This window comes from Giraffa tippelskirchi, chromosome 5, assembly GCF_054371585.1.
Source record: "Giraffa tippelskirchi isolate mGirTip1 chromosome 5, T2T-mGirTip1v1.2.pri, whole genome shotgun sequence".
NCBI lineage: Eukaryota > Metazoa > Chordata > Mammalia > Artiodactyla > Giraffidae > Giraffa > Giraffa tippelskirchi.
Window position 1 is genome coordinate 62,806,944 of NC_137279.1, and position 15,484 is coordinate 62,822,427.

The 15,484-nt window shown below is 33.4% G+C and overlaps 1 protein-coding gene across 2 annotated transcripts in view; it reads right to left on the reverse strand.

Annotated features, from left to right (window-relative positions):
• The window catches only part of BRINP3 (BMP/retinoic acid inducible neural specific 3), a 445,180-nt gene that overhangs the window by 223,381 nt on the left and 206,315 nt on the right, over nt 1-15,484 (reverse strand). Inside the window, exon 2 of one of the 2 annotated variants that reach the window (XM_081485193.1) lies at nt 8,988-9,178. The exons of the other annotated variant lie outside the window; for it this stretch is intronic. Within the exon in view, the coding sequence (XP_081341319.1) occupies nt 8,988-9,178 (191 nt within the window). The remainder of the gene's footprint in view (nt 1-8,987; nt 9,179-15,484) is intronic. 2 annotated transcript variants of the gene reach the window in all.

Sequence of the window (15,484 nt, forward strand, 5' to 3'; positions counted from 1 at the left end):
CCAGGAGAAACAGAAATGAAAGAACTTTCATTCTATTACGTTTTCACTTGGATCTTCTCAACTTGCATTCTCACATATATAGATTTTAGGGATGGAGGTAATGCTTTCAAAATTTCACAACAAAAAGCAATGGAAAAGAGAGTGAGTAAAAGAATCCTACAGATAAATCAATAAAATGCAGTAGCTTATTATTTGCAATTTTAATTGTGTCATGGATGCAAACATGCACACATGTATTGTTGTTGTTCAGTTGCTATGTCCAACTCCTTGTGACCCGATGGACTGTAGCCCATCAGGTTCCTCTGTCCATGGGGTTCTCCAAGCAAGAATATTGGAGTGGGTTGCCATTTCCTTATCCAAGGGATCTTCCTGACTCAGGAATCCAACCTGCCTCTACTTCATTGGCAAGGGTATTCTTCACCACTGAGCCTCCAAGGAAGCCCATGCATGTATTAATGGTCCATTGTAAAGAACAGTGAGTGATGACCTTTAACTTGGTATCGAAAATAGAAAATGATGAGGTCAGCAGAATTCACAAGAGCCAAATGTGTCATGATTTAGTACAAGTTTTGACATCCTTGCTACAGTCCATGGGGTTGCAAAGAGTCAGACACAACTGAGCGACTTCACTTTCACTTTCACTTTGAAACACATCAGAAAGTTATTATGCTCATTTTTTTTCTTTTTATGCCTTTGCCTTCTGCCAGTAAGATAGCATGCTCCAATGAGAGCCTCTCTCAACTTGATTCCCAGAATGAGCAGACACTTAAGAGTATGGGATCCATATATACTGGAGACATAATACTGGGGAGACAAAACCAGTATTGTGTTGTGTAGTTGCAGTGCACTGAGTTTTGAAGTTATTTCTTTTTTAACTGCAATGAAGGTAACTCTTGGATGTTGGCTGGATTTTATTTTATTTTAACACTGTTACTACCCATGGACTAGTATACTGACTCCAATATATATCATTCCACCCAGGTGGAAAAAAACAAGTGCATTTATGGCAAATATCTTCCCAGTCATTCAACTTTCTTATCCTTGAAAATCTTACTGTGAATGTCTATTTTGCTTTTGTGTGAGTTTCATTTATCAAAAACTGCTATAAGAGCATAATAACAGGAATAACCAGTGCAAATACAGTTTAAATGTAATTGTAGGTTTTCTTTTGATGTATCATTTTTGTTCAAAATTGTTATCCTATTTTTGGTAATAACAGATCATATTATTCCTCGTGTCTTTCATTCCTTAAAAAATTCTCTAATTTTACTATATTTTAAGTATCTCTGTCTTTTTAAATTTTACTTCACTTTTTAGTGTTTACTCTCACTGCTAATGATCATTGTTTCCTAGCTTTTTGTGTTAAAAGGTATATCCCCTGAAGACATGTATCTTTCCACTAACGTAGTGTTACAGAAAAAAGTCAGGGTTGTAGATACAAACAGAAGGGGGAAAATCTAGAAAAAACAGGCTTCTGATAAGGAACAAAGTCAAATATATAAAGACAGTAAAAAATAGACATGTTGGCTTAATACCAGTTGGCATGAGCAAGATATTTTGCGAAGAAAATAGCTAGCCTTATACAGATTTGACAAAGAAACATAATATGTTTTGCAAAACACTCAAAGAAAGCAACTGACCTTATGCTTATCAACAGTTATCCCCCACAAGTTGTCAGAAAAATTTCTAGACAAAATTGCCCAGAAACAATAGTCTCTATACAATAACGACATGAATAAAAAAGTAACTGGAAACATATAGTTCCAAGGAGAGATGGAACAGAATATACCCTGAGTGAAATACAATTAAGTTACCTGGAGCAGTTTACAAACAATGCTATAATGGACATTTCTGTTATGTATAGTTGCAGACTCTTGCTATTATTTTGGTAAGATTGATTCTCAGAAGTGAGATTTCTAGAGCAGTTAAGTGCACTTGAAATTTATATAGATACTCTAAATAGTGCTGTTCAAACTTAATGTGCATATAAATCACCTGGAGATCTTGTTAGCATGTAGATTCTGATTCATTAATCTGGGATGGAATCTGAGATTCTCCATTTCTAACAAGTTCCAAGGTGATGCTGATGCTCTTGGATCATGGACCAGCCTCATGTAATGAGGCTCTAAACCACAGTAAAATTTATTACCAGTTTAAATGTCTGCCTTTATCAGTGACCTATGTGTTCCTTTAAGGAAGGTCCTGAATCTTTGTGCTTTTATAGGTAACTCAGTACATATTTGTCAAATAAATGGACAAGTGATTTATCTGTCCTATTAAAGGGCTATACAGAAAAACAAGAATAAATATAATTGTATTTATGAAGTTCTAAAACTCAGCATTTATCTTTTGACTTAGTTGCCAGGAATGCCATTATTAAGATCAACTGACATAGCAAATTTAATTTCATTTTCTTCTTTGTTATCTTTATTATTATTTTTATAAATGGGCCCAAATCATTTTAGTAGGCAACTGTGTTATAACCATTACATGTGAATTAACAATATTACTTTAATTTCAAAGTTTTCATTCACTTTACCAGAGAAATGTGAGAAACAGGGATAGAAATGAAAGAATAAGAGAGAGACAGAGACACAGAGAGATGACAGAGAGATGAACTGATATAAATAATCTTAAGTAGTATGCATCTAAGTAAATATTCAGTCTTAAATACAAATATGGAAGTGTCATTGTTTTAATAATTCCTTGGAATATAAAGCTTCGGAAAATTGTTCTTTTCTTTCTTTCAATACTTTTTCTTGAACAGAATATGCATTCTAACTAGAAATGCAACTGACTGTGCATTTCTAATTACTTGAAAATACATAGAAATAGTTCCATGTATTTTCAAGTAATAATTCCTATTTGGTTAAATAATAAATTATATGTATTAATACATACATTGGCAGATTAACTTATTTAAATTACATCACAGATAAACTAAAATAAAAGGAATTTATGCCTCCTAAGAAGAGAGAGTGAAAATGAGAAAGACAGTTGTTAATCTATTTTGAAAGAAGATGGTGCATGATATAGAATTAAAAACTTTCTTTAAATGTTTTCTACAAAATGTAATTTACATACAGAAAAGTGAGAATTGAGCATTTCTGTAATTAAATGAGGATATTTGGATTTCCATACTTATAGGGATGCAAGAAAATAGGAAAAAAAAATCAAACTAATAGTCTATCATATCCCAGCTTACTGACCTCTGTTTTTTCTTTGACAAATATACACACACATAAAAAAATATATCAAAAAATTTTTGAGCTAAATAAACTACCTTGCAGGTATAGCTAATTATATACTATATAGTCACTGAGGTAGTATTTATTTTACATAATTACCTTAGTAAGTTAATGTTACTGTGCACTTCAGTCATGCATTTTTTTCACTCTAACAATGAAGAAAATGTTTTCTATAGCTAATAAAATTAAATATCTGACACAGTTGCTTTAAGTTGGGTCATATGGTAATCCCTGATATATTCTCATAAGAAGTACTTTCAGAAAAAAAATTTCAAAAGCAAACTTGCAAGAAAAAAAAAATGTTAACTCTTTCTGCTAAGAAATTAATGATGGCTTTCAAAACTCTGTGCATTCAAAATCAAAATAGAACTGTTTTTATGTTGCTGAGAATAAAAAATAAAATCTTTAAAGTTGTAAGTGAACAGATCTCAATATATAATCTATTTGCTTCTAGGATGAATTTTGGTCCAATAAGAAAAACATCTCTGAGAAAAAGAGCACTTAGGAGGGAAGTTATTTTGCCTAAACTGTCCTCACTGAGTCCACATTCCAGACCCTGCCCATAGAGGTGTGGGTTGACAGACAGGTGGGTGTTGGGAAGGGACCTGGGAATCAGTAACCCCACCTTTTCCTCATCTTCCTCTTTAGGATATGCTTTCCAGAGCACAGAACACCTTCTGTGGTGGGCTTCTCACCTCCTTAAGTTTTAAAGAGCCATTTCGCCAGGAGGTGTTCACATTCTCCAGTGACTATGGATGGCTCAGAGCTTTACCTATGACTTCTTGGGCAAGTCTTTGCAATTCTGTAGGTGAGGCTTGGGTCATATTTAAAATTACTATAAATATTTTGATATAATATTTTAAATCAATTTTTAATTAATTTTTGATTTTCACCATCTCCCTTAATTCTTTGTCCTTTTCTATTGATTGAGAATCCTGACCTTTTATTAGTGAACACCCTCTGTCTGCTCAGTAAGCCCAACAAAGTTAAGGTCTTTTTGCTTCCATTCACTCATTTTTTTTTCCCTTTTCGGTATTTCTGTATTCAGTACACAGATGCACCTTATTTCAGTGTTTGTCATAGATTGTATTATAATGAAATATATTATAAAAACAGTCCTGAAATATATTCCATAGCTAGAAATCAATATATCCCAGGAGTGCAATCTTTTCCAAGATTGATTCTTTAAATTTAGTAGCTTATTTTAGATTTTTAAACTGTGATGGAGTTTAGATATCATTATCCCAAATAGAAGCAAGCTAAATAACTATACTGAAAAATACTTTGGAAGCTATAAGATGAAACAAACATAGAAAATGATATATATTGAAGAAGGCTTTTATAATTTATTTTCCCCTATAGGAAGATAATTTAATCACTGACTTTTCTATCATAAAATATCCCATTAAAAGCTTCAAATATCCTATCCCAAGTTTTATGTCTAAGTCAATAATATGATGTACTAAATAACTCTTGGGGAAAAAAGACATTTTTCATTTATTTCCTTTTCATCACATTAATGCTGGTAGAGAATATTTTACACTCAACTTGTTTTGAAAAATGTTTAAATTTAGCTGAAGATCTAGTTACTTAGAAAGCATCTACTTATAAAGTAATGAGTTTTCAGATGCAAAGTAGTATATATAGACTGGATAAACAACAGGGTCCTACTCTATAGCATAGAGAACTGTATTTAATATTCTATGATAAACCATAATGAAAAACATTAAAAAGAATGTATATATATATATATATGTATGTATAACTGAATCATTTTACTGTAAAGAAGAAATTAACACAACATTGCAAATCAACTATATTTCAATTAAACCATAAAGATAAAATTGTAAAACCTAGCTTTTTATTTAAAATATCTTGCTTGTATACCTGACATCCTCGATGTTAATATTAGAGTTGTTCTTCAGTCTTGGTCATTTAATGAGAGAGAAAGAGAATTTACTCAAGTTAAATACCACCAGTCTCAATTTTTAAGAAATGGAGTAATACAATTTCATGTTCAGTCAGGTAAAACATATGAAGTTAAAATACACTTATAGCAACAAAGGGAGAAGGCAATGGCACCCTACTCCAGTACTCTTGCCTGGAAAATCCCATGGACGGAGGAGCCTGGTAGGCTACAGTCCATGGGGTCGCTAAGAGTCGGACACGACTGAACGACTTCACTTTCACTTTTCACTTTATAGCAACAAAAAAGAGTGTCATTACAAAAGCAATAATTTTAAAAATGGCTGAAATCAACCTAATATACATTTTAATTGGTAATAGTTTATATCCTTAAGCTACTAAACTAATTTCATGCATTTTAGCTAAATTATTAACATCATCCAACAGAGAGATTTCTGAAGGAAAATATAAGTAACATTTAAAGATGAAAAAATAATTTCAACAGAAAATACCAGGAATACTAAATCCAAAGAATAGTCACAGATTAGAAGGCAAATGAGGGTGATGATTCTATTCTTTCCCCCAACCCACCATGGAAGACAATGCTTGAATAAAACTTAAGTAATTGAAGCAAATCAATTTTGAGAAAGTAGATTGTCATTATCAAGTAATCAACCTTAAAAAGTAATTTACCACAAAGGTTTTCATCAACCATGTTTATAAAAACAAGCCAAAAACATATAAAGCAAAAACTATCTTAAGGTAACAATGCGATACCCATAATGCCAAAACAATGAAATAAATCAAAAAGTCACCATAGTTTTGTTGCTAAGGAACAAAAATATCCCTGAGAATCATCTCTACTTGTGATCTCTTCTGTCTCCTGCCTTGTCACTTCCTTCCTTTCTTATTTGAAGAAAATATTTTATGTTCTGAAATTCTTCTGGGAACTCTGTATTGTTGATGTAATGAAACCTAGTATGGTATATGTTGCAAGAACACTGAACTATTTAAAAGGAGGTGTTATAGAAATCATTTAACTTTGACCTTCACTTCAGATTTTATTGTATTAATAACCATTGTCATTACAAAGCCAAATAGACATAACTTTCAAAGAATCAGTTTTCACAATTATGGGGATATTTTTTGGTCATCGTTTTGCCATCTACACTGCTGTTAGCAGCAATTACATAAATGCATTGCTTGTTTATGGCACTTACACTAATCTTCCCATGACCCTGCCACACAGGTGTTACTCTCCCCCATTTTTCCTTAAAAAAAAAGACTAAAGAAAACTAAAAAGCAGTGCAGTTACTTGTTTTTAACATCTCATAATTGGTTTAAAATAAAAAAGGAGTCAGGATTCAACACTAGGCTTGTCTGATCTCTTTATCTCATTATTTTAGTATTATTTATTTATGGAGGAAGGTAATAGAGAGAGAATGTGCATTACAGCTTAACTTTTCTGCCTGCCTGGACTACCTCTCTCTTCTACATTTAATTCCTCAGGGTTCCATGGCAGACTTGCTTCTTTCATGTGTCCAGGGATCTCTCCTTTTTCACCCTCCCCATGCCTGGTTCACCTGCTCTCCCTCTTACCTGATTCTCACCAGTTCTGAATCTACTGGTTTAACTGACCCATTCTGGCTCCATGGATTTGCTTCTTTCATTTAGTTTTCTTCCTGATTTAGACCTCAATTATCCTCTATCATATATTTCATCATTTTGACATTTATCTAGTGGACTGGGCAGTCTCAGCTTCCTAACAAAGTGTAGTTTCACTTATTCATTTAAAAATTTAACAAATATTTAAAGAGAACTTATTGTGTGCCCAGTACTACTATAATGTTGATTGAAAAAACTGCACAATTCAGAAGTTGAAAATTAAGTTTTATTTGGTGGACAAAATTAAGGACCTAGGCCCAGAAGATAGTCTCTGAGGTCACTCTGAGGGACTGCTCTGAAAAGAGAAGGGAGGAGTCAGGATACATAGGAATTTTGCAACAAACACCTGATAGTGGAACATCAAAAAATTACTATTAAATTAAAGAAAAGTTTTAAAAAATTGAAAAAAAGAAATTCAGGTTAATGGATTTAGCACTTTTCTATGTATGGGAAGATGCAAGAGTCTGTGCTCATTGAAATCATTCCTCTGATAGGCACTTTAACCATCTAGGGCCAGTACCCGCCTTTCTCTGTTATGAATCCCACCAGGGGGAACAGCTGGGGTGGCTGCAGCGGCTGCTGGCTTGATGGCTGCAACATGCTTTGTTTAGACATTGATATTTTCCATCCACAATAACTGCGGGGGGTAAATTGGTAACAAATACAGGCAAGATTCCTGTCTTTACGAAAATATGCAGGAATGACAGATGATAAACCAGGAAACACATAAATAATGTTTTCACATAATAATAAATACTATGAAGAATGTAAAATGAGATCATGAAATAGTAGAGACTCTTGGTGGTCTATAGGCACTACTGCTGTTGGAAACATCAGTAGAGTTAAGTTACTCCCCTCTGAGAGTAACATTTGAGCAGAAAAATGTGAAGTTTCCTTGTGGCTGAAAAATCAAGCACAATCAGGAGAGTGGTCAGATGAGGTTTCAGATGAAAGCCAATGGCAGATCATTCACATGGTGCCGTAAGAAACCACAGAAAGGCATTTGGATTTCATATCAAGTGGCTAGTTGTAGGCTGAGTTAAAACAATTTGTTTTAAGAAGATGTGTGCAAAGGACGAACCTTAGGAGTATTCTAGAAGAAACATTGTGGTCACTTGTCTAGGGACACTGGGGTGGGAGTCAGAAAAGAATTTGATACAGGATATATTTTGGAGGAATAACCTGATGTGACTTGGTGACAGTCTGGACTGGCAGGAAGAGGGGAAAAATATACATGCTCTAAGACAGGAAAAATAAAGAGCAGGTGGTCTTTCACACCACCTCACTGTTAGTGTGAATCAGTCTGTCTGTCTTCCATACGCTACCTGAGAAATTAACAAGCGGGCAGGGAATCACTGTTTCCATGGTGATTCCTACCCAATTTTGTCCAATGGTCCTCTTTAAGGAAAGAGTAACATCCATTTTAAATGGAATATTTGGACATTATTTAAAGTCCTATAAAACATTAAATATATGGAATTCTGGTATACTTTTAAATTTTAGAAAAGTGTCATTTTCTTCCTATTATACATTATCTCCCCCCAAATCATTTACATGTATTCAAAATATTGAATTATATATATCCATGATAAAACACATGTAATGATATTTAATCACATGGAGGAAGAAGTAACATTATTAATCTCTACTTTCATGTTATGCATCTTCATTGATACTTATTTCAATGAAATAAATACTCTCTTCATATCATATATCATATGATACTCTCCATATCATATATCAACCACAATCAGAAATGTTAAAATAGCTCTAAAAATGTAATTTTGGAATCTTATTTTTTACTTCAGGACCTTTCCTGCTCTCTGTAAACAGAGTCCCATCTGTGACTAGATTGCTTATTATTCAAATTTAAACAAAATTTGGCACATCACTTTCCATTATAGAGTATCATAGCTATGCCTATATTTAGTCTATGTTATTAGATTGTAAATTACTTTCAGGCAGAAACTAAGTGACAATCCTCTACCTCACCCTTGTGAACACCATGCAAGATATTTAGCAGTAATTCAATAAATGTGTTGATTAAGTTAATGAATGAAATCTAAGATTATTCAAACTGCAGCAATTTGGATGAACCAACACTTTTCCTTGACATATACAGTTTTATGCACAAGCACACACAGGCACAAATATTTCAAAGAGTCATACCTCCCAGAGTAGCAGAGAGCAAGAAATGTGTCCCATATTTCTTGATAAGATTTTCTGTGATTTGCTGAAGGGTAGGTCGACGTCCCAAAAGTCTTATGTTGCGGAAGAATTCAGGGGCAAGAGGCAGAGGGGAGCCAAGGAAATTTCTTCTCTCAACTGCAAGGTTATTTACTTTCCAGCGGCCAAACTCCCTGAAAAGCAAATTTATTTTTATTCATAAATACATAATCTATCTGAATGTTTTCATTTGAAAAGTTCACTTGGTAGTTTTGCTGGAGTCACTACATTACAATGATTTTTGCTTGTAACAATACTGCATGTGCTATGGGTAGGAGAAGCAATATTTATAATTTATGTAGCTGAGAGTGACTATTCTGAAACCAAGTCATGTAGAGGAAAAATAAACCACTTAAAGTAAACAGCTTCTACTGATGTTTTTCCTAAGGAATTCTGTACTTATAAAAACAATTTCCTTATGTATAGAATATTAATGTAGAGTTATTTTTAAAAGGGAAACTAAAGCAATATTTTATTATTTTCCAATGGAAGTTGAAAAAAGATTAAATTCGTTTTTATCATTAATGATTCTTTTTCTATTCAGTTTAGATTGGAAACTTGTAAAACTTCAAGAATATTAAGGAGCTGTAGAAGAATTTTTAAAAATATGATCAAAAAAGGAACTAGTTCTTTTAAAAATTGTTTACAGTATATTTTGAAACCCCGATTCAACTTAACCAGCAATTACTCAAGATGCAAAATGACTTTTAAGCTAGATTTGGATAAATCAGAGAAATAGCAAATATGAATATAGAAGATTTATATAAAAAATGTATACATTTATATTGAGTTAAAGCCAACCTAATAATATTTTAGAAAATGACTATGCTGAACTAGATTGCCTGTTATCAATTATACAGATTTTTTTCCCCCTTCAGGAATGATCTGATAAATCTCAAGTAGCTTCCACAGAGACTCCCTGCTACTAGAATTAAACTCACCTACTTGTGTAATTTGACCCTGTTACTACTTGGCAAATAAAACATTGATTAAACACTGTATAAATATATGCCATATTTATTTACATTTTTGCTTACAAAAAATACCTGTAATGCCCTACAAAAAAGTACATGATAAAGATACATCTGTGAACCAGACTCTAAATGGAGTTCACATTCTAGAGACAGTTTTAAGAACAAATAAAGATGTTAAATTGTAGACACATTCAGATTGTGACAAGTGCTGAAAGCTACCACAGGTAGCCTATTGTGATGGCCTATAGGCAAGATGGCTCTATTTTATCATAAGTGACCAGAGAGGGCAACTCCAGAGAGCTGCTATTTGATACTTAGGCAATCTTTAAAGGAAAAATACAAGAGACTAGTTTTGGGGAAGCACAGAAAAGATTCACCCAGAATAATGAAGAACAGTAAATACTTCCAGGACCAAGAACCATGTCCCTGATAGAGTCTCTAACCATGAATCATTTGTTCCTGTGACACACATTTGGCAGCCAAACAATTCATCCAGCCTTTTGTAACTAATTACAAGAAAAGATTCACTAAGGAATCTAGGTAAGACCAGCCTGAAAATGTTGCCTTCATTGAGACACACCTGCTAGCACCTCTGTAAATCAGCAGATCCCAACAACCTTAAATAGTATGATCATAGCAACGGTTCTCAAATATCAGGACCTATTAGAATCACCTGGAGACTCCATCCCGGAGTTTCTGATTCACTAGGCCTCAGATGGGGTCAAGAGTTTGCATTTTCAACTAGCAGTATTCCTGGGATCATATTTTGAAGAAAACTACTGATTAGATCATTTGGTGTGTTGCTTTGAGTAAAATTTACTTTGAGTAAATTTTAAAACCTTTGTTCAGTAAATTTCGAGTTTATTACTGGATTTATTACTTCATGTTTCCTCAGAAGAGAGTAAGACTGTTGTTATTATCTTCCCAAACCTGATTGATAACAGTAATTTCCTATTTCTTTTCATCTTATAAGAGATTTACCTGAATTTATTTGTGCATGTGTGTGTTTGATATACATGTAGAATATACAAATGGAAATATATATTCAAAATTGTGAAGGAGAGCATTTAAAATAAAATATTAAGGTTTTAGTGTTTTGTGACATAAGGTATACAATAATACAGTGCTTCTAAAAATTATTTATTAAACCATGATCTAAATAATAGTTGCTTATTAATTTCAAAGCTTTACTCCCCAACAGTTACTTTTTTATTTGCTGAAAAAAATTTATAATTTTATCAAGGGAGAGTAACATAGCTTGAACCTAAAGTTGTGGTATATCTTTTTCAATGGTTTAAATGAACAGATTTATAAACTCATATGCATTGACAAATACTCATAGTTAAGATACAAATTGCTAAGTGAAGTAATTGGACTTTAAATAACCGAGACAATTTTTTGATGGTGATTTTTTTACAACTTGTACAAACTCTTTCTAAATTGCTGTGTCTTGCTAGGTGACTGTAGGTAAATAACAGAGTGGAAGAGTGCAATCCCAGCCTCCATTATTTTTTTGACGATTAGTCAATGTATACCACCAACCCATGATCAGTACCAATCCATGATCTATTCTGACTTGAAATATTTGCAAATTTCTTTAGTTTATTCTTCTTAAATTTAAGTCATTTTCTGAACTCAGCTTATGACATTAATTTAACAAGAAAATTTCCTAATGGTTTGCTACTTATTGTCATAGCTACCAGAAATCTTGCTAGTGATGTAAATGAATAGAAGAAAACCTCTGACCTCAAGGGTTCCAAAATTATACTAAGTGAAGTATAACATGAATGAATAAATTGCAAAGCCTTCACAGTGTGCAAAAATACAAGTGGGACAATAACTTAATGAACATAACCCCTCAGCCCAATTGCTTGATATAAATTCTACTAACTTAACTCAATTTGAATATGTTTTGTCTTCCCTTATATATGCACACCTCACATGGCTATTAAGAGCCAAAGACTATGGACAATCTTCCAGGCAGCTTTCTTCAACTATCGGGTGCTTTTTATTACCTCAATCTGTTAACACCGATTATGTTTATGGCCTCAATTCACCTTCTGACATTTCAGTGGGACAAAACACTTTGCCATACCACCTGGTTAATTTATTCTTTCTGTCATACAACACCAAGAGTAAAGGACAAACCCTTTGAGAGTGTCACCAAATACTAAAACTAATCTAATTAACCAGTCAACTAACTAACTAAATGAATAAATAAATGAATTAAAAAAAAAAACAGAATTGTTAGTAACTGCAGTAAATTGTTTTAATTTTCAAAGCTTTATTTAAATTCTTCTCCTAGTTTTTTTTGTATTTTTCATATAAAAATGAAATATTATACTTTCTATTATTTGCATAGAAAACACAAATATTGGTGTGAGATCTGAGATCTCTCATTGCTACTCACATTTTGTTTGTGTTGTAATGATATATGATCACTGCTATAATCTGTATAAATTTTTTGGTTAAAACCTACTTAGAACATATTGAAATAATCCTCAGAAGTGGTGATAAGAGCACTTCATGTAAAGGAAATAATCTCTGGACGTTAAGTACCATACTGTGAGCAGTAGACACATATGAATTCAAATAATGTGTCTCTTTCACCTGAGCACAAGTATGATCGCATTTATTGGTGTTTTTCAAAGTAAATGTGGCCATGTAGCTTACTGTGATCAAAAAAGTGTGAGCATGTAGGTTAGCCTGGACAATCAGCTTGGAACCCTGATCAAGAAAGATGATTTGAATCCCTATCCTTCAACTATTGGTCCTGCACCTTCTTAGGACGAACATGAGTATGAAGTGAAAAGAGAGCTTGTCATGTAAGCTACCAAGATTACAGAGCTGGTCGTTTGTTTGCTTGCTTTCTAGCAATATCATGGCTGAAATCAAGTATTTTAAATTTGGGGTAACTTGAGAAGACAAGAAGGAACTAATAGTTGTACATGAATTAGAAATTTATGGCACAGTTTTTTTTTCTCTTTTCCTTCCTGAAGAATAGATTCACTTCAATTGGAACTAGACCATGCATTCATTAAATTTTGAAAAAACAAAGCAATAGAGTGCTGAATTGAAAACATGCTGTCTGATAAGATTATCATAGTAAGAGCATTTTACCTAAAGGCAGCTCAGGATTCTATCCAGATGCATTATGTTTATATTAAATAAGAACATTGTTTTATCTAACTAAACACTGTATTCTACCTGGAGCCTCCATAGAACATAAATGTCATCTCATTATAACTCTTGGAAGTCTTTAAGTGACATCAGCACAATCATCATTGTTTAGTGTAACTAGGCCCCTTTCTTTATAAGCACCACTATTTTGTAGAACACACAAATGGATTATAATCAGTTCAGCCAGAACATTACTTTGAAATTGTTTTATTTGGCTCTAAGAGGCCTCCATTAGTTGATTAGAGTTGCATGTTTGCTGCTAAAAATTCTGATTTGCAATTATTATTTATTATGTGTGTCCCTGTAATGTTTACTTTTCTACAACCATAGTTATTATAATTTTATCCCTACCCATCTCATAAAAAAGATTGGAAAACCTGAATGACATCAACAAATTCCATTTAAACAGTGGTTACATCATTGCCACATTGCCATTGACATTTCTTATTTGTATTTACATTCTGTGTGAATACGTAAATGTACTCAGTACACTGGACTTGCACTTACACTTGACTTGCAGTTAACTACCATGCTTTCTTTAAAATTACACATGTATATTTGGTTCCTGAAAAATACAGAATCCACGACGGTTGATATTAGATATTTTGTACTCTCTACCAAAGGAAGGGCAAAATAAAAATATTGATGAAATGAGTTTATACATTTGCTGAAAAGGTTTATCTTTAGCTGCTAATTTACACTAAATAAAGTTGCTTTGTGAAGTCCTAAAACCTATTATTACATTACTTTTCATGATACTACATTTGTTGGCTTGAAATTTTAATTCTGTCAATATTCATTAAAACTTGCAGACACAACAGAATATTAAAACAAAATATATTACCCAAGCACTAATGTGTGGACAAATCTAGCCTAAGAATTATAAATTAACTTGCCAATCTTTAGCAGCAATAACCTTCTAATTGCATCTGTAAAATCATACTGATCTTAAGAAAGGCCACTAATAATCAATACTGGTCTCTCATAATTCTATTATGTGTAATTGTTATATATAAAACTGGCTTTTTTAAAGTTCTTTCAGAGGAGTTTCCATATCTCACAAATGATGCTGTTTTTCATTTGGCCAGAACAAGGGAAATGTTGCTAATGGCCTGAATAACAGTAGCTCTGAGGCCAGTTTTCTAAAAGCAACTGAATGTTGAGCAGTTGGCAGGATAGAGAATCCATTCTCTTTCACCCTCCTGCCCCTTAATACACTGATACTTTCTCTTTTTTTTTTTTTTAACAGTAGCAGGGTTTTTAAAGCTTGGGAGATATTTTAACATGAAGCTAGGAATTTAGAAGAATGAATCTATTTAAAAAATGCTGGAAGAAAGGCATAATCACAAATACGACTTATGTGAAATGTTTACATGCAGGATTTTTGAGAAACATCATTAATGACTACTGTATTTTGAATAAGCTGCCAAATGCAGAGTAGAATGTTTGTGCTGTGCTAAGTTGCTTCAGTTGTGTCTGACTCTTTGTGACCCCATGGACTGTAGTCCACTAGGCTCCTCTGTAGATGGGATTCTTTAGGCAAGAATACTGGAGTGGGTTGCCATTCCCTCCTCCAGGGGATCTTCCTGATCCAAGGCTTGAACCATGTCATTTAAATCTTCTGCATTGGCAGGCAGATTCTTTACCACTAGCACCACCTGGGAAGCCCTCAGAGTAGAATGAAGACCAATTATCATGACTGCAACAGAGCATTACCCATCCCAGTAAAACAGTAAGAATTCATTGTATTCATAGCTGTAGGCTCTTGACTATATTATTGAGTATATAAGACTTGGATGGGGTTACTGAGAAATTTTAAAGAATGGCCTGGTTTGTGGCTGCTGATGTATATTTCTAATTCTTAAAATAGGTTACATTTTTAGGGCTATGAAATACTGAAAATGATTTAATTTTATCTTGAAAGTGAAAAGAAAGTGAAGTCACTCAGTTGTGTCCGACTCTTTGCGATCCCATGGACTGTAGCCTACCCTATTTCTCTGTCCATGGGATTTTCCATGCAAGGGGACTGAAGTGGGTTGCCCTTTCCTTCAGGGGATCTTCCCAACCCAGGGATAGAACCCGGGTCTCCCACAATGCAGGCAGACACTTTACCATCTGAGCCACCAGGGAAGCCACAGTTTTCAGTTATTTTCAGTAGTTTAATAGAGATTTGAATCAAAATTTAAGGGAAATACCACAGGTGTCCCCAAAAGTAATTCATTTCATAGGACTATAATGGGACTACATGCTTATATACTGATGTAGATATATATACAGCTGTGTGCT